At 31.6% G+C, this 21167-nt stretch overlaps 1 protein-coding gene across 1 annotated transcript; it reads right to left on the minus strand.

The window, feature by feature from the left end:
• Positions 1-1020: 1020 nt before the first annotated feature.
• LOC118185746 (constitutive coactivator of peroxisome proliferator-activated receptor gamma-like) lies at positions 1021-20527 on the minus strand. Its single transcript, XM_035355648.2, has 5 exons — positions 19162-20527; positions 14604-14832; positions 11667-11926; positions 7243-7449; positions 1021-3457 (listed from the first exon to the last, which is right to left on the minus strand). Exons 1-5 carry the CDS (start codon positions 20224-20226, stop codon positions 3326-3328), a joined length of 1893 nt encoding a protein of 630 aa, XP_035211539.2. The 5' UTR covers positions 20227-20527; the 3' UTR covers positions 1021-3325.
• Positions 20528-21167: the final 640 nt, after the last annotated feature.

Here is a 21167-nt window from a genome sequence, read left to right on the forward strand (position 1 = left end):
TATGACTGTATTCGCTAAACAAATTCCCTGGTCTGACAATCTAAAAATGGTTATCACTTGCTTGTGAGAAATATTTGTTTCAAGTCATGCACAAACGATCCAGTGAAAAAACTGCATAATTAAAATAATTAATTTCTTTACTAAATAAATGTCTCCACATTATGTTAAATTACAATGATATAATATCATAGCAATTTTCTCTTTTTTTACTGTTTGGTACTGCTATTTTGAACAACTCATTTTAAATATATTATTTTATATCCTTAAATTTCTAGGGCTTAGTTTCTAAACCTATAATTTGTAACTGTATAATAACTGTTCAGGTTAAAATTGTTTCAGATGCTAAACTAGAATTCAAATATGAGGGTTACTTTGCAGTTTTTTAAATTTAAAATACATAAATAAAAAATTATGATTTCAAATTTTTGAAATTATTTTTTATACATTTTTAACATTTTATAATAGTTATGTAATCTTTAAAAAATTTTAATAGTAAACCTTATTTTTGTATGTCCGATTGTAATCAGATAAGTTAACACTGCTTTGGTAGTTTCTTGGAGAAGTTGCAGATTCTAAAAATTTTCCATAGTGTACCTCAAATATTTTATATCAAGTTTAATTGTAATTGTGGTGCTTTGGAAGGAAGTCCTCATTCATTATTGCCTGAATGTTTAATTCTCCATAATTAACATCAAACTGATTAAAGTTTTAATAATAATTACTCTTAGTAGCAATACTGTTGCTGTCAACATTATCAAAATCTAAATCAAGATCAGTATCAACAAACATCATGAATAACCATAAAGAAATACAAGTGATCATTTTCATTTTCATCATCATCATCATGTTAATGTCATCAAAATACAAATCAAAATCATCATTATTAATATCAGTTTCATCATAAACTTCAAAATATGAAAAATTATCATCCTCAGGTCATCCACGATATGCTAAATCAAGCTCAGTTCATAAATCATCTGCTTCACCATCATCAACATTTTTCAGTTTAAAACAGACATATTTTGCAGTTTCATTTCATTTTATTCAACTATATTATAAGTTATACAAAATCAAAACAAATCTTTAATTAATTAATAAATCTTTAAGCCATCTTCTATTACCTCATTTCTGATTATATTCTAATCATCACTCAAGATCCCAAACATAAGAATCATGACGAATAAAATAAATATAGTATTGCAAATGTAATATTTGTTTATATAATAAATATATGATTAAAAATTGAATTGCAAAATAAATGATATCACAGTAATAGTAATATACCACACACAGGCACTCAAATTCAAAACTCAGCTGTTGCATCATTTTTAAATTGATTAAAAGTTCATTTGTAATTTAATTAACAAACAATTCATAAATTTTTGTTTGTTAACTTGAAATATTTTATATTTAAATGTAAATAACTGATAATATATGACAGTCACTGTGACTTAACTTAATTTGTAAACATATACATGGGCTAATGTTACATAATTTTCTAACTTAATGATACAAACTTCATGGGTGAAATGATTACATACCTTGATGTTAGAAGACAGATTTCATGATCTCATTTCTTTCGAAATTTAAGCACGTCAAGTATCATTTTGAAATTGAATCTAGTCATATAACATTAATCTTAGCGTTGTTGTTGCCAACTCTTACATTTGTACTGGAATTCAAATACATCCACTTCTGATATCAGATTAGAGTGATAAATTAGAGGCATTCTTATATAAAAGCCTTCTTTATAAAATCATCTGGGTACTTCATGAAAATATTTTGTCTTATTTTTATGTGTCTTAATACAAAAGTCTCTGTTGTTGTAAGCTGTAAAGTCAGCTCTTGACTGTCATTACATATGACATATATTAATTTTCTGAAGATAACATTCTCCTTGCTACTTTATTCAGCTCTTCAAATTATAATTCCAGTATCTAACAATTATCTCTATATGATTACAATTCATACAGAACTATACAAACATTCTACTAATTCAGTTGTGGACTATTTTGAGTGTACTTCTGAACAGCAGTAATTTTTCACAAGAAAAATAGCAATAGCAATAGAGGAGTTTTTCACAAGAAAAATTCCTCTATGTGATAATTTGCAGCTATTACGAAAAAAAAATCAGATGCGAATACCACGACTTGCTAGTACAGAATATTAAATTTTATGCATTTTTTGCAGTATTTCTTTAAACTTATTTCCTTGAAATTCATTTGAGATATATTTCTAATTCAGTTCTCACTTCACAGCAAGGAAAAATATAAAAAAAAAAACCTCAAAATATCTTCATTAAAAATTTAAAAATATAGAAAAACATAAAACACCAAGTACAGTTAAAATAATTTAAAAAAAAAAAAAAAACCTTTCACAGTTAAAATTAAGAATTTCTACACAAAAGCAAGCTATTCGGCAAGAAGGCAGATTTTTCAGTGCAAAAAACTGAAAGTTTACTTTTGGTCCCACTCGACAAAAAGACACCGAAGGTACGGAAACTCACTTAATTCACTATTCTGCTAAGTTTTAAAGGTAAACAAACAGGGCTGCTATGGTAAAAAAAAAAAAAAAAAAAAAAGGGGGGGGCTTAGCCACACTTATACAACTTTTAAATCATTGATCATTCTACAACTATTGCATGCAGATTAGCTACAGGCATTAAAAACCTTAACTGGAAGATAAGACCAACCTAATTCAATCATTTTGAATCAATTTGAACAGGCAACCTCTAGCTGAATTTTATCATTAGATGCCACAATTTCAGGGACATTTGCTGCCACTCTTCCCATCTATCTCCCTTTGTTAGAATAGTTATGACGTCAAAAGTCTAAATTTAACCTTATTTTAATTTAAATCATTATTGTATATGTAATTTTGGAAAATCTAAAATAATCCAAAATCTGCTATTTGAACTGAATAAAGATGTGGAATCAAAACAGCTAACTTCTTTGTCATCATTATATGCCAAGTTTCTTCACTCCTGTGCTCGACTGCCAAAATATGACATATATATATATATATATATATTTACAATGTTATGGCATTAAAAGTTTATTCAAATAGGTTTGAACGGAGTTAAAACTTTAAAATTGTTCAAAATAAACAGAATTTGTTAAAAGTGTAAACAACAAACTAATCACAATAAAATCAATTAAAGACTATTAAGTAACAACTTGATACATCAATAACACTTTTTAAAGATATCAGTGAAGTTACAGAATAATTTTAAATATAGTATTTAATGGTAATTTTCAGTGGTCCGCCCTATATAAAATATAGAAATAATTAAAAGCCATCTATAACTGATTTTCTTTAACTTCATTTATGAAATTTGTGTTACTTGCTCTTCTTGGAAATCAACCAAAACTCGGTTCCATTCGAATCGATTTGTTGCATACATTGTGTTGCTTGTAACAACATAGAGTAGCCTGTAGAATTCTTTTATAAGCTGAGGCTAAATTTTAAAAGAAAATATATACAATAATTATAATGCTTCAATGAAATCTTAAATAATTACAATAATATCAAAATAAGACAGGTCAGCAATTTGCTTTTACCTATTTTAATGTACTAAAAATGTCTTTGAAGCCATTGGTAAACATAGGGTCATCCGTAAAGTTCTGCAGTTTTTCAAAGCAAAGTGTGTTTTCTTTTGATTATTTTGTTACTGCTGATAAGGAGTGTTGTTTAATCAAGTGGATGTTTAAATATGGTCTTTTCTGGTCATGCTGTGTAATTATAGCATGTCAGGTGGCTAAATTTTTATTTGCTAAAAAATAAGAACATAAAATTTTGTTTTTGTCATATTATGCTCTTTTATTTCAAAAAGGGAAAAAATGCTAGTCAGACTGTTCGTAAAACTTATGCTACATATTGACAAAATGGCTGTTTTTTTATGAAACAATTTGCAAGCGGTTTGAGAAATTTACCCTTGAATATGATAAATGCTTCACCTACCATCTGTAAACAAAGATCTATATGAAGAAACTCTCTCTGAAAATTCACATTATGCAGTTTGGAACTATCAAGCAGACTAAAGATTCCAAAAAATACAGTACCTAATCATTTGAAGAAGACTGGGTACATGGGCTGCCTGAATGTACAGCTTCTTTAAGAGAGCCATGTATGCTTGGTCAAGTTTTGCCATATGATTCCTCGATGAAAAGAAATGAAGAAGCAACTCTTCTTAAATGGCTCATTACTGGGGATGAGAAATAGACATTATACAATTATGTTATTTAAAAAATGATGTGGGGACAACAAAGGAATGAATTGTTGCAATGAAATTAAAAACATTCAGAAAAATACTGTTCTCAAATGGGAGTTCTAGAAGAAAAACTGAAGAAAAGCCCCATATTTCGATGTATGGTGGGCTTTGTGTTTCCTCCTTATATTCATCAAATCTTGTCTTCTTTGATTTCATCTCTTTAGATGACTTTAAAATTCTCTGAACGACATGGGGTTCACTTCTTTGAAGGTTGAACAGCAAATCAATAACATCTTTGTAAATAAACCTAACAACATTTTTTAAAAAAGAAATTTTCTAGCTGCCAGAGAGATGCAAAAAGCCAAAACAAAATGGTGTTTATGTAATTTAATTAAATGTTTTCATGCTTTTGTGCTGATTCATTGTATTTATGATCAGACAACTGAAGAAATTTCTGGATGAATACAACAGATCTAGTATACTACAGGGTATAGAAAAAAAGAGCATTGAATAACTTTTGAATGGAAAGAGATTTTTATTCAGGATTTATGCATGAGAATAAAGGAAATCAAAGATAAGTTTCTCAAAATGTTTGCAATCTGAGGAGAAAATGAAACACAGTTTATGCTCGAAATTTGTGATATCCTGCTTGAGTTGATCTGTTGACCCACAAGAAATCTGTTATTTTAGTTTGCTCGATGGCTCTTTCAAAATTTGTAATATGGAGGCAATTTTCAAGCTCCCTCTTGAATTCTTGGCTTCTTTCGACACAAATGTCTCCGGTCAAGAAAAACTATTCAAGATTTTTTGCTAAGGTAAGTTTTTCTCATAAATTTTTTGGAGTAAAATAAGTAATTTTATTAGAGCTTCATCTTCAGAATTGATTTGATTAACAATTTGAGGTGAAATTTCCACTAAATCTTTATTGATTTATTTTCCCACTAATAATTATTGGACATCCTCAACAGCTATATCCAAAAAACCTGCGCATCTGATCAATTTAATACATTCTAATATCCCCCCCCCCCAAATCTCATTTTCTGAGGATTCAAGTAAGCTTTCTACTGACACTGGAAATATCTTTTTTCAACATGCATTTAAAGTTGATTTTCTTTTAGTTCTTTAACTAAAAGCTACATGATTTCAACACAAGTTTTAATTGAAAATGCCTTCCAGCCTTTCATTACAACAATTGATATTGAATCAATTGTGTCTAAAAACCACTGAAATGTAGTAAAATTCACTGAAAGTACATTTTAAAGTTATAAATAATATCTTAATCTAAAGGTTGGATCAAAGTGTAGTGCTTGGTGGTAAGCACTTTACTGTGTCATTACGATATGTTAAATCCAGTGGTGACTTGGAGCATTATTTAGTAGTAACAGCACCTCTAAGCTCATATATATACAGTACAAAATCTTTAATCCGAACTCGTCGGGACTTCGGCGATTCCGGATTAGGGGTTTTTCAGGATTATAGATCATCAATTTAAATCTGGTAAGATGGCATGCAGAAATTATAAAATTAAAAATATGAAACTGAAATTTATGAAATAAAGAGCAATTATGATCTAAAGGGTATCAAAATTTACAAAAAAATAAAAGCTTAATATTTATTTGTTTACTTTATTAAACATTTCTTTCAATGTAAGTTGTTTAAGTTTCTTCGTTTTATGAGCTAATACTTTCTCTTTAATTCTATAAACAGACATAATTTCTTGTTCAGTTACAAAGTTCCGCTGTTCAAGTCCAGAATCGGAAACTCTTTTTGACATAATCGAAAGTTCAAGCTTACTTTTTATAACATTGCTCTAACAGTCTGCAAAAAATAATAAGCTGGATCCAATTAGAAGATTAAGGAACAACACAATCTGCAACATTAACTGAAATGAATAATTTTAGCCTAGCTTATACCGTTCGTTATACATTAAATGCACATAGATAAACGTATTATGTGCATGTGCAGAAAGTTTGTAGCTTTGAGGTCGGGATTATAGATCATTCCGGATTATGGACGTCTGGATTAAAGACTTTGTACTGTATATATATATCTGCTTTAAATAGTTTCCAACCTCCAGCATAAAATAGTTGAAAATCCAGTCTTTCTTCTGTCACCTAAGCTTTTGAGTTTGCTCTCCAGTCTACTGATGTGTTTTTAATCACACCTTTATGAGCCCTGGGATTACAATTCTATAAACTAACAAGGGCTTTTTCATTAAATCCCCCAATCCACTGATACACTAGTTATGTGATCTTTAGATTCCTTAAAATTTAATGCATTTTGTTTTTCTTTTCTTGATACAAAGGTCCTCTTGGGCATTTTTCCCACCAATGTTGAGTCTCATCGGTATTAAAAACGTGATGTGGCGCATATTCTTACCCTTCAAGGTATCCTTTGAATTTTTTCTGGATATGTTTTGTCAGCTTCATGATCAGCCATTTTTATGGAAAATGTAGTGACTATTTTAAATTTCTCAAAAATTATTTAAGCCAGTATATTTTTTCCTCCACTTTCTCCTAGAATCCTATATTAAAGGTAATGGAAATTTTAACTTATTAAAGCAAAATGAGTAGTTTCACTAATTAGAAATTTTACTTTATAAGGATGAAATACAATGTTAAATTTTGAGTTTATGTAGCATTCCATGTACTGTATGTTATGATAAAATTTTCTACTTTAGCCTGAGTATCTTTGTAATTCAAAGCACAAATCTAGGATCAAAGTCTGTAGAAACCTTTTCCGAACACTCTATACAACATACAAACGGTTATTGTATTGTACAAAAAGGTTATTCTATTGGGCATTCTAGGTTTCAATGAGCTATAAAGCATAACATATATACATGCATGTAGGCAAATTATAACAGAAAAGTAACCTAACTCTTTATAAAAGTACAGATAAGACATAAGAATCTTAAAATTTTAGTTTTGATAAAGATATAAATAAGATATTTTCACCATATTTCAAATAATGCAATTTATATTTAGGAAGCATAAAAATGTGCTAAAAATGCAGGCAATTAAAAATCTAACCTGATTGTTGCAAAGCTGGCTGATGTTTGATCGCTCTTTAGATGTAACATATAGGTAATGAAATAACTTTCCATCAAAAAAACGCCAAGGCATGGCATTCTGGAGATCAAAAGGAAAGCCACATGTGCCCAAAACCATAATAGCTGTTGCTACGCCACGCATGAAAAGAGTAGCTAAATGGACTGCTGTAGAATCTACCCATGGAACCTAAATTTAAAACAATAATTTTTTAATGCAATGAAGATCAAATACATATGACATTATAAACTCTCAGTATTTTACAATGATGATTATAACAACTTGTACGATTAACTAAAATTAAATACCTCCTGAATAAGAAAAATAAAATTTTTCAAAAACTAATTTCTTTCGAAGTTTATTTACATACCAATTTACTTGCACATCATCCCTTTTTTGCTTACAAATTTTATTGTACAAAAATTGATAGGGAAAAATTATGAGAATAGCTTAATTTATGAAAGAAGCGGTTACAGTAATAAACATAACAATTAAAAAATATTCATGGATAAACTACTCGTAACTATCACAATATAATTTATGTAAAAGAAACATACACTGTCATAAAATTACATAGTAATATTAAAATTACAATATCTAATAAGATATCTTCATTTCTATTTCTCTGTATCTTGAATCTTGCCCACTCTCATTTTTGTCTACTGCTACTTCCCTGGTCTCAAATCATTTAGTGCTATTGGAACTATTGTGTCTGTTCCATTTGCTACAATTTATAAATCATTGCCATTATCTTTATCACCATTTAGTTTGTCTTTTCACATGTAATGATTTTCAAAAACATCAAGAGCATTAGACAACCCATTTTCTTGAAGCTTTTCACCATCATTGCTCCATCAATCAGAACCTATGCATGCAAAATCCATGAGCAAATTAATTAATAAGACAAAAACAATCACATCTATGAATATTTTAAAATTTAGGGAAGCTTGCTTTCTGACTGCTTTGAGGAAGGAGAAAGTTACATGAATATTCAGAATCTTGGACTAAAAAGCTGAGCGGGGGTATAGAGAATAAATGCGTAAATAATTGCTCATGACATTCTGTAAAACTATCACTAGATTATATCCATTCACTCCTAAAAACTGTATTGCATTTTTATATACAAGGGGTGATCGAATGAAAAGGTACGAAATGACGTAAAAACGTAACAGTTAAATATTTGCATATTCCACCATGGGAGACCGTGGCAAGACATCTCGGGATGCGATTGGAGTCTCTAATTGGGATCGGAGCATGCACGGGCGCCCGCATGCGCAGGAGAGAGCAGAGGCTCTTATCAAAAGTGGCGTCCAAATGATGTGGCAGTCCGTATGAGGACAGGATGGCGTTCGCGTTGCAAAATTCAAAGACTAAGGAGCAGCGATGTGTTAACCGATTTCTGACAGCGGAAGGTGAGAAACCAGAAGCTTATTCATCGCCGGATGGTGACAGTTTACAGGAAGAAATGTGTCTCTGACAAGTCTGTCAGAAATACAGACCGTCAGAGTGTGGGTGATGACCCGAGACCAGGCCAGGCAAACACTGTCATCATGAGCAATCTCATCGACAAGGTGGACAAGCTAGTGAGAAGTGATCGGCGTGTCACATTGCAAATGTTGGTGGCAGCTATGGAACAATGTGGACAATTGTTCATGAAAGGTTGCGATATCGGAAGGTGTGTGCCGCTTTTCCGAAGCAGCTCACTGACCAGCAAAAGGAACTGCGCATGGGGCTAACACTGCAACATCTGTTTCGGTATCAGGAAGACCCCGCTTTTATGGAGCGGATCATCACAGGTGATGAGACCTGGTGCCATCACTACGAGTCAGAGACAAAGCGGGACAGCATGCAGTGGATGCATGCATCATCACCTCCCCGTAAAATGTTCAAAGCCGTGCCATCAGCAGGCAAGGTGTTGCTCACCGTCTTTTTCGACGTTCAAGGTCCGCTACTTGTGGAATTCCTCGAGCACAGAAAAAATATGAACTCCGATGTGTACTGTGAGACACTCCGACGCCTACGTAGGTCCATCAAGAACAAAAGACCGGATCTGCTCATGGAGGGTGTGGTTCTGCTCAATGATAATGCGCGTCTACATGTCTCCAGAGTCACACACATGGAACTGGCCAAGTTCAAGTGGAGATGTTGGACCATCCACCCTACAGTCTGGACATGTCGCCCTGCAATCTCCATGTATTTAGTCCACTGAAGAAACACCTGAAAGGGTACTCAAGGATGCTGTGAAGGACTGGGTCTCGTCATGGCCACAGGAATTCTGAAGGAATCCTGCGGCTTGTTCATCAGTGGGATCGTTGTGCTCAGGCCTATGGTGTACATTTTAAACAAAGTCTACATTTGTACCCACTGTCTCATTTCATACCTTTTCATTTGATCACCCCTTGTACATTCCAAATCTTCTCCTATAATACAACTTCTGAGTCCAAGAATTTAAGACTATAAATATACAGGGTGTTTCAAAACTGAACCTACGAATTCAGAGGAGTAATAGTAAGCAACAAGAGAGTGAAAAATTGCCATAGAACATTGGGTTCCCATGTTAAGTGGAAGAAAATCGCAAAAATAGTTACAAAGGGTGTGATGTTAAGTGGAACAAAATGGGCCAATAATAAGTAGAAAAGCATTTATTTGATGTTACACATTAACAGGATCACAATGCATTACAGTTTAACGTCAGAAAGGAGACTATGAGACATTTTAATAAGAATCTTTCAAAGAGAAGACAGTGAAGGTCATTCCACAGTCGACACTGATGGACAAAGGATTGCCCAGCATGTTCAAAAAGCCGGTGCGCTGCTATGTCTGCTGAAGTGACAACAATCTGTGCTGTCAAATCCTCCAGTGTCATAATAACTGATTTCAGGTGACCTCTGAAGAAGAAATCTAAAGGATCCAGGTCCGAGGGGTATGGAGGCCAGGGAACAAATCTGCCACACCCAATCCATCTCCCGGGATATGTAGCATTGTGGTAGTTATGCATCACAGTTGCAAAATGTGCTGATGTACCATCATGCATTAGCCGCATGTTCTGCTACACAGTGGCCAGTATTGCCTGCATCAAATCTGTGAGGACATGCTGTGGGAAAACAAGGTAATTTATACCATTGAGGCATTTGGTAGAAGGTACAGTTCCAACAGATAATCTCCAAGAATCCCCGACTAGATATTACTACCAAACATGTGTTCCGCTTTCAACGAGATAGTGCTGTGAAGATGTTTGGACGACCATATATGTGCAGTGTGTTGACAAACCTTCTCTCATAAAGCAGTCTTCTTCTAAGAATAAACCAGTGGCAGAAAACTGGAAACACTCTGTGTGGCATCAAGTATCCAGCATATGAACTATACCTGAAGGTGTAATTGGCATCGCCTAGGAGTTGGGCCAGGAAAAGGTGCATGTTTTCTGCACACAGAGACTTCCAAGCCATGTTTTGCTGAATACCCAGTTCAGCTGCAACCAATCATGTTCTGGCTGACAGAGTAGGGTAATCGTCAAAACATTGCAATACTTGGTTTTTTGTTTCAGGTGTGCATACACTGCATTCTTGTTCAGGCTCATTGTTCTCTTAGTATCTAATTTTGTGATTTTCACCAACTAAATGTGATTTCTGCCCCCATGTTCTATAGTAATTTTTCATTTTCTTGATGCCTACTATCACCCATCTGAATTTGTTGGTCAAATTTGGCAACAACCTGTATATGCACAAATCAGTAATATTTATCCATAACTGCTACATACCTATTATTAAAATCTGTAAAAAACTCTCTGAAAATATTTAAAAATATAAATACTGACATAAGCTTTTTTAATCTAGAAGACAGGAAAATTAAATTTACATATAAACTAGCTATAATTGATTTCTATACCGATATTATAACATCATAGAATAGTTTATATTAGATAGTTTGGTAATTTTCAATTAGAGCCATACCACACATTTTGGCTCATTTCTTTTTCCATGCTTTTGGCTAAATAGTAGACATTTTCTCAAAATTTTTGTTCATTCTTTTAAAATTTTCTTATCTTTTTATAAAATTTCTGTCAGTTTTATCCTTGAAACTTTTTTAAAACTCATGTCACCATCTAATAGAAATAAGAATAAAAAAACAGCAACTAAATTTTATAACAAACTGCTATTAATTTGAATTTTTGCTTTAATTACTGTCTATACCATTTTCTTGAAGAATATTTTACATTAATGAAAAAAACCTCCAAAAATGCAAAAGAAGTTTTTAATAAGATGAAATGTTATGCTGATAAATAAAATAATTTTAATACGCAAAAGAGTATTTTCAAATAACAGTGCATCATTTATAAGCATACAAATGATGTACTGCTGTCTTATATAATAAAATGGAAAACTCATAACATTTAAATAACAACATACCTGCAATTTTTCAAGGACTTCAACATTTTTTTCCCATAAAGCTTGAGCAATAAAAACTGCTACTTCCCAAGGCTGAAGTATTCCATGTGTTTCACTTTCTCCAATCAAGTAATTTAATATACAGCACAAGACTATGTGATGTTTTGGCAATATATGCAGAAGTTGAAAATCTAAAGGTGCTTGAAATATTGAGCAGAATAACTTGAGTTTTTCTTCTTCAGTGAATGTGAACCATAGTTGTTCAATACCTGAACACTGATCTTAGAAACAAATTACTTAAAATTAGTGATAATTTAAATATAAATTTATAAGAATATATTTCATCATATATTAAAATAATTATGACTAGAGTCTCATTAATAAATAATAGAGATACTGAAAACCATATTTAAATATTATCAAAAAGATCAATCGTATTGTGGCATGTAACTAAAAAATTTATAGTAGTTAAAAAAGTAGTCAAGAAATTTATAGTAGTTCTTAATGCTTATTTCATTAAAAAAATGAAAAGAAGTTTGAGAGATGTAAATATAAATCTCTGAACTGGCTTAAACAATGTGTATAGGAAGGTGTCTTAGGTAAAGCATACTAAAATGTGGGACCTTTAAAAAATATTGCTGTCTTCATAAAGACAATTTGAGGTGTGCATATACGGAATTCAAATAAAGCAAATTCCATGCACTTTATTCCACCTTCTTTCTTTGATTGATCAGCATCTTTTTTATCCTACATCACCATTACTGTAGATCCCAACAATCCTGAGGTAATTAAAACAAATCTTCGGAGAAAAAACAAAATCTTTGTTAATTTTGTCCAAAGCACTGTTCTGTGTGATGTGAATTATGGCATTGTGCTCTTTATTTTCTCTGTGATTTGTATGGCTCCATAGTACACAGATGATGCTTAGAATACAAAGAGCATTCCTTGACAGCTCAGAATCAGTGGTGGGTAATTGTGTTAAAACAGATCATATCAAAATGTTTTCCTAAGAATACATTTAGCTAATTCAAAAATTAGCTCATCAAAAGGGATGATTTAGTTACTCATCATGACATCTAAGATGTAAATATTCTGACTGATAAAAAAGAAGCAAAATAAACTACTTCATCTAATAAGTATGTAACAAATATTAAACTTACAAGTTAAAACCCAAGCAAATTACTTTGCTATGTGAGCTTCATTTCAGAAGCTGAAAAGCAGCAATGAGTTAAATGCAAATTTTACCATTACATTAGTCCAATCAGGAATTTTAGTATCCAATAAAAATAATCCTGCATTCAAATCAGTCCTTAAAAATCACAAATAAACCATCAATAGCAGATGAGAACACTTAGAGGAAAAAAAAAATTACATAAAGCCAAGTTATGAAAATACAGTAATTAGGCATGCAGTAAAGTAACAGCTTAATTGCTACCTTGTTTACCTATATGCACCTTCCTCCCAAAAAGTATTCACGCAGTCACCAAATTAAGCAATCCATGATGTTGCCAATATGTATTTATGTTGCAAACTAGATATGTGCATGCATGCAGCAAGCAGATGAGCACCGAGTCCCAACTAGCAAAATTCTTCATCATAATTAAGTGGATACATAGATCAGATATACACCCTTCTGCAAAAACTTTCACAAATTCAAGATGTTTTGTATCTGTTCTACATTTAGTGGAAGCAGCTGCTGTTATGCAAGCCTGACAAGTGCTTAGAAAAGGAGTCAATATTTCTTGTGGTGCATGGATATGAATACTTGGCCTATGTGATTCAGAGTTTAGGAGAACAAAGTATGGAATACGAAGAGTAGTGGAAGAAGCTCACAATTATTAAGAATAACTACTGAATTCACCAAAAGGCACACTTGATTATGATAGTAAATTTGAGGAACAATGAAGATATGAAAACTTTTGCCACTTCAACTAAACTATCTTTTCATGTTCTTACAAAATAAACTTGGTTGATCTTGAATGGAGTTTCTCCAAATACAAGGAGCTTAAAATACTAGTGATCTATTTTTTAAAATGTAAAAATTGTGAGCCACTAAATATATATTTATTCACTAAAGATAGATGCTTATGTTATTTATTGCAATGTGAAATTATTACTCATCAATAATAAATAAAAATAATTAATATAGCTGTTATAGAATTCAATAAAGACATTATATTAGAATCTTATAATGTGCATTTTCAGTATCTCTTTTTCCCCTTTTTTGATAATTTTGCATCTTAAAGTTCTTTCTCAACTGACTTTCTGCATACCTGCATTTCTGCATGGCTTTCTGCATACCAAATTATTTCGGCCAATTATACCAATATGATCTCACTTACATAAACTTCTATATTACTCATACATATTTTTATAAAACTTTGTGCATACTACAATTATATTAACTACATATTACATACAGTTAATATAATTGCAGTATGCACAAAGTTTTACAGAAAAAAAAAAAAAAAAAAATGTGATTAAGAGAACACAAAAAAGTCATATGGTCACATTTATATTAATTGCATACAAAATCTTAAATTAATGGATGCATAAATTTATGTTTAACTTTTAAAATAATAACATATAAAGATGGCTTTTCCACAGTAAATTAAAAGAAAAAGATAGTAAATTTTAAAATATTTGGGTATAACAAAGTAATCTTAGTTTCATAAAATAGTGGATATCTAAAAATTGTATAATATCACTAACCATATTAGTTTTTTAACACCATACATCCTACAGAATTTAAAATATTATTTTAATATCCTAAGTTTTAAGTTGTGTATAACATTGTATGTTTCAAATAGATAAAGCTTTGATTAGAAGGATTAATTACATAGCATAATGTTTTATAAGCTTTCTAATATACTTTATACAACAAGTATCAAACAGAAAATTTATCAGAAGTGTTTGCATTAATTTTGCAAATAGAGAAAAGCTGAATAACTAACTCACTTTGATAATCTTGAAATTTTACAGGTAAAGCTTCAATACTTTCTGGGTTCTCCATGTTGTTGCCATTATAAGCACACCATTCTTTAATTGTAACTATTCTTCTGTTATTGCCCATATTTTGATATGAGTGGTCAATCTGCAAAAAGCAACTAAAGAGCACTCCATAACATCTTTGCCTTATCTTTCGATATATTAAAGCAGTAGGTGGCCATAATGCATCTTCTAACACCTAAAAATGAACAAGTAAAAAAAAAAAAAAAGAATTTTAAAATGCTGATGAATATTCCATAGTTTCCTGAAAAAAAAAAAAAAGAAAAGAAAGAAAGAAACTGTTATCACTCAAAATAGCTAAGGATATAACAAATAAACACACACACAAAAGAAAAAAAAAAAAAATCATCACAATATTTAAATTTTGAGGATAAATCAATCTTTTTCAGAAGGGGAAAAAACTACAACTTGTAAATGATTTATTGATTATTCATCTTAGAATAAAACTTTTATGCAACTCATTTAAAATATGCATAAAACATTGTTAAATAACCTATGGGTAAAAAAATTATTGAAAAACTCGATATCAAAAATTTTAAATATGCATAGCCTTAATAATTTAAAAGTTGTATTAAAAATTCGGCTGATCTTTAGAATATGGTAACTGGTAGTTTGGCGACATTTTGGAGGTGATAAAGGTTACTACCTGGGACTTTGGTAATAATGTGAGCAGTACTCAGTTCCGATTACGCATTATTTTGTGTGAGGGAAATGAGAGATCGTGGGATATGTCATGTGATATTAATGGACGAATTACGGTTCTTTAATCGGAAAAGGGGAGAATTTGGAAAAATATCTGTGGCTGTATATTATTTTGTATTAAGTTTCATTGTGTGTTGTGTGAAGTAGGGTTGAATAATTTTGGGATTGTATAGCGCTGTCTAAAGTGAAAAATCGTATGAATGTTTGGAAGATGAAGGTTTTAATCATCTTGCTGTGAACCACAAATATTATTTTAAAGATCCGGAAACAGGTGCACATACCAATACAATAGAGGGCACATGGAGTGCTATAAAAAGCGCCATTCCGAGACATTGTGATAAAGAGAATTTTGCTTTTTATTTAGCGGAGGAAGTGTGGAGGAAAAATTTGCAGAAAAAATCGTTCAATAATTGTATTGAATACATAAGAAAAGTGTATCCACCATGTAAGCAAGATTCTGAAGAAGATTAGGTAAGTTAGTATTTTTAATTATTTGAGGATATTATTTTTATGCATTGTTCTAAATGTAGGGTGGAAGTAAAGTAATTTGGTATTATTGGGAAAATTGTTATTAGCAATGATTTAGTTTAAAGTAAATAGGATTGTAAGCTAATTTTTATTAATTTAATGTATGTGCTTATTTATATTTTAAGTAGTGTTTTTGAATTTAATTATATTTTAATTAAATGATAGTTATTTTGTGAATTTTATATTTGTAGGAATTTGGTATACGTTTTAGTTGAAGTAAACGTGCATGGAAATAATTTAAATATTTGACACTAAGTATTTGTAATGTTTGCGGTATGAATTCGTTGGTGACGTTTACAATATAATAGATAATTTAGAGGTAAAAGTTTTTGGGGAACTACTCTGATATGTGCCCTTAAGTTGCCAAATTTTTCGCCAAATATTTTTGGCGAGAAACTTTATGCTGCCATATTACTATCTAAATTTTTTGTCTACATTTCGAACTTTTAGCCTAAAATGTCTCCAAAAACGCGGTTTTCGCACATGCTAAAACTACGTTTTGAACACACAATTTAGCTAAAAATCCGAAACAAAAACAAAAAATTTAGACAGCAAAAACGTAAAGTTTCTAACCAAAAATATTTCACAAGAATCCATGTACACAGCAACATGTTTTAACTTAAAAAAACATCTACGAATGGCACAATGTAGGCAACGAACTAATCTACAAACTACGTACACCTTGCTTTAATAAATTAACACAACAACAATAAATTTCAAAGAATACCATGTACACAGCACCCTGTTTAAACTTAAAAAAAATTCTACGAATTGCACAATTTAGGCAAGGAAGGAATCTACGATCTACGCACTCCTCGCTTTAATAAAATAACGTAACAACAATAAATTTCAAATAATACCATGTACACAGTGTTCTGTTTCAACTTTAAAAAACATCTACGAATTGCACAGTCTAGACACTAAACAACAAAATAAACTAAAATAAATTTCAAACAATTTAAAAAAACAACAATAACGACAGAAATTCATACTAAAGAACCAATGAACATAACATTCTACAAAATAAGAACAAGGATAAAATAAAATGCATTTACCATGAATTAATGCGTTTTCGAATAGCAGAAATATAAATTTCATACCGCCTTTAACATGCCGCCACGTAATCACTATCGTATTTATATGACAGCCAGACACACTATCCAGAAAATTTATACTATGGTTCACAAATAAATAAAATCACAAATCCCTACTTCTATCATGCACTGCCATTAAAAATAATCTCCCAGACCCTCTTTCCACACTTCCAAGTACCCACTACCCCTCAACAGGATAGCCACAATGATATTTCCTTTTGCCGAACTTCAACAATTACCATTTTATCTTTCCCTCCCATCTTCTCAGACACAGAGGCGAATCAACGAACTCCAGCGAAAGATTTTTCAACATCAACAGGGTTGCCATAGAACACGCAATCGCGCCAAAAACCAGCGCAGAACACATATCGCCACATTTGGTGAAATTAGGGCGTATATTAGAGTTGTACCGTTTTTGGATATTTTATTTATTTTATACGTGGAAATGTTCATATTTAGAAAGGGTATATCCTTTTTCGTTATTAGGTAATTTCATATATGTTCTTTTTAACGGGTTTAAAGATTCAGAAAATTGTCATGCATTTTCGTGAAATTTTTCTAATTTATGAGAAAAAAGCAGTGTACATGGATATGGTGAAGAGTGTGCGCAATGCCATTTTTGTGTAATTCTGGGATGTTTTTTTAAGTAAAAATAAGTCGACGTGTACATGGTTTATGTGTATGTGTTATTTTGAAAAACGCATAAGGAGTATGGTATTGTGCACTTTTTCCCAATTTTGCAGTGAATATTTGTCATGATTAAGCAGTTTTGTTAGATAATATTTCTAGCATAAGTGTAATTCGGCTAATAGATTGTTGGAAGAAGTGTTCAGTAGATAAAAAGAAAAGAAACATGTCTTTACTTCGTGAAGACAAAATGGCGGCGGGAAAAAAAAAATAGAGAGTTGCTGCAGGAGAGTTGGTCGCCAAAAAATCGCCAAGTTACCATAATCTAAAGATCAACCAAAAATGAATTTATTCGATTAAGTAAGTTGTCATTACCTAAGAGATAAAGCCCTTCATTGTGTTAATCATTACCATGAGAGGCCCACCAGCGGCCGAGCGGTAACATCGCTGAACACTGGTAGTTCGGTCCGAAGTTAGAATCACGCCAACGGGCTGGCTGCATGGGTGTTTTCATGGTTTTCAACATGTGTAACGTGCATACGAGCCAGTTTCGCTTAAAAAGTCCTCCACAAAGGCATCCCTCCCTTAAGGCAGATAGCTCTCGAGTGTTTTGCTGTAATCTAATAAATCAAAACCAAACCATTACCATGAGCTTCAGTTAGCACTAAGCTATGGTGATAATTTGCCTGTTAGATATCTACCACACTGTTACAAACTATGCACTAGATCTTTAGTGTGTTCTTTTACTCATATGCTCCATCTTGTTCTGTCAACTTTAAAATCTTTAACATTTATTTTCTCAAGAAATGGCACCACGTGCATACCAACAGCCTGGCTCTTTGCTCATTACTCAAGCCAATGCTCATATTTAGAGAGAAATATTTCTCACATACTTTCCTCATATCTCGAATTTCTTGTATATAGAGGTGCTCGTATCTCGAGGTTCCATTGTATTTTCACTTAAAAAAAATTAGGAATTTAAAACCACATTAAAATTATCATGGTAACCAGACATGGGGTTTCATCACCAAAATTGAACAAAATTTGTCGGCGATCGAAGGGGCACCCAATTCTACACTAGAGCTGGTTATATATTAAATCATATGGTAAGTGTTTTCACATATCAGTTATTTATACACAGCCATGTTAGAATTACAAATCTTTCTTTATTTCCATTACATATCACTCACTGATGTTCCTTAAATGATTTAAGTTCTAATTCTTAAATTTAGAAGTTTTAAGACTCCAATGAGAGACTGTCAGGAGTGGTAAACAGAATTAAGTAAATAAAATAAAATATAATAAATGATAAAATTAAATAAAATGTAAACTTAGTTACATTAACAACAAATAGTTAAATCATAATACAGGAGCTCACTTATTTGGGGCTCTGTCTGGAATTATGATTTTATTTACAGATGAAATATCAAGACTTAGTTCTGGATGAATAAAAGACCTACATCATGTCATTATGATAACATATAACTGTATAAATACTATTTTAAAAGAAATGTGATTAAATTAATACATAACAAGATTAAAAAAAATCATATTACCTCACTTGACTCATACTCCTTATTACACAGTATATTGAATATAACTGGTGGATTAAGACACTGAAAATGCCTCTCATATACCATTCTCTCCACATCTGGATGAAGAGCTATACTCAGTCTTGGAGATGGAATCCGACAACCAATAGCATATGATTTGAGTCCATCACATATAAGTCTCGACCGGCTAGCATTACCAAAAACTTTTCTAGATATACTGTCAAGTTCTCTCATATTATTAAAATCGCCAATCCACCTTTCCATATTTATGACACTCACTAAATTTGAGGCAATCTCAGCAATAGAAGAACGGACATTCCTCTGGCACAGTCTTTGATGAAAAAATCTTAATTCTTCAGCTGGAATTATATCATTACCAACTAAACATGCAAACAGTGGTAACTGGTTCACATGCAAGTTCAAGTAACGAAATGCTAGACAATTCCTGTCATAATATAAGGTCTGTAAAGTATTTAAATCTAAGTGAGAAAGAGATAAATAAGGTTTTGTATTGTAAATAATAAAATCTGAATCTTGACTTAAAATAGCAAACACAGCATTGTTTGCTGTAGCATATTCTGCAATGACATCATCTGCTTCAGTATCTGTTTGATAGACTTCTGCTCCTAACTCTTTCAAAGCGAACCTGGTCAATGTACCCATAGACGATGGAAGCTGGAACAGTTTCTTATCGGGTTGAGAATGGTTAGCTTTAATATCATTAAAAATAGAAGAGATTTGTTTGTATTTACTAATCCGGCGTTTTACCCATTCTTTCCTTTTTCTTGAACAAACTGTGCCATCGAAGAAAAACACTAGTTTTACGCCAATTTCATTAAAACGTTTTATAAAATTTTCTAATTTTCTGACAAACTGGACCCATTGACCACCAAATACCCATTCCAGTGTTGAGTAAAGTGGATATATAAGTGCCATACCATCTACCACAAGAATTGGTAGACAGTTGTAGCGATTTTTATGTTCTTCAGCTAACTGTGCAATTGACACATATCTACAAGCGTCAGGACACTGCTGTTCAATAAAATACTGAAGACCTTTTACTCCCATATTTGTGAAATTAAAAAATTTTGAATACCACGCACAACTGTTGAGAAAAATTTGAAAACATCAAAACATTACTGTTCTATGTAATAACAGAAAACACTCATTCTAAAATTAGGACAAAATGATACGCAAAACTAAATCTGTTCCCAAGGTATTTCTTTCAACATATTTGCAACAATACAGTTACAAAGTTTAGTACAAATATTCACACTAAAGCAAACATTTATATATATCAAATACTTTAAACATTGTCTTTTTCATTGCATTGATAAAAAAATTATTAACAAAACTAACTATAAACACGGCTTGCAACACAATCTACATCTTTTAGCCTGCTGGCAAAAACTTACCTAGATAAAAAAAGAGGGCCTTCTACATAAACTCTCCTACATTAATATTCCTATTAATAATTAATTTACCCAAATTCCGCAGTTGGTTTATAACGAGCCTCCAAATATAACGAACAAACTTTTTGTCTCATCCAATTTCCTATACACTTAACATATTTTATACGCCTATAGCGAGCCTCAATTTTATGGATGTTTTTGAGTCACACTTTTTTGTATTTTTCATATCTTTTCCAAAATATTTGCAAGTTTCAACTGAAAAATTAATAACTCTTAAAAGATTTAGAATGTTAGGTTCCACATTCCTTCAGTATCAGGAGAACGTAAACAACTTTATATTTTTGTTCTTCTATTTACAGCCCCATCGTTCTCTTTATTTTCAAATGTTATGCGAAGAAGATGTAACATCTAAGTTTTACAGAAGCATAACGCCCACTAAGCATACATCTTAGGATACCATACGGATTCCTTGACTGTTGAATCAAAGATCTTGAGTGAACTCTATGATTCTTTGATCCTTTGACTAAGTTGTCAATCGAAGCTCTACTCAAGGCTGATGCTTTGACGGAAATTAAAAAAGTTTTGTTATTCAGAGAA

Source organism: Stegodyphus dumicola, chromosome 10 (assembly GCF_044657685.1).
Source record: "Stegodyphus dumicola isolate Sdum_Otavi_A_Nest chromosome 10, ASM4465768v1".
Classification (NCBI taxonomy): Eukaryota; Metazoa; Arthropoda; class Arachnida; order Araneae; family Eresidae; genus Stegodyphus; species Stegodyphus dumicola.

Coding starts and splice junctions, on each gene's coding strand:
- LOC118185746 (XM_035355648.2), bottom strand. CDS start 20,226: ATGGGAGTAAAAGGTCTTCAGTATTTTATTGAACAGCAGTGTCCTGAC. Junction 14,833..19,161: donor AGGAGTATGAGTCAAGTGAG/GTAATATGATTT, acceptor GTTCATTTTTAG/GTGTTAGAAGATGCATTATG. Junction 7,450..11,666: donor AAGTCCTTGAAAAATTGCAG/GTATGTTGTTAT, acceptor TTTTAAATTTAG/GTTCCATGGGTAGATTCTAC.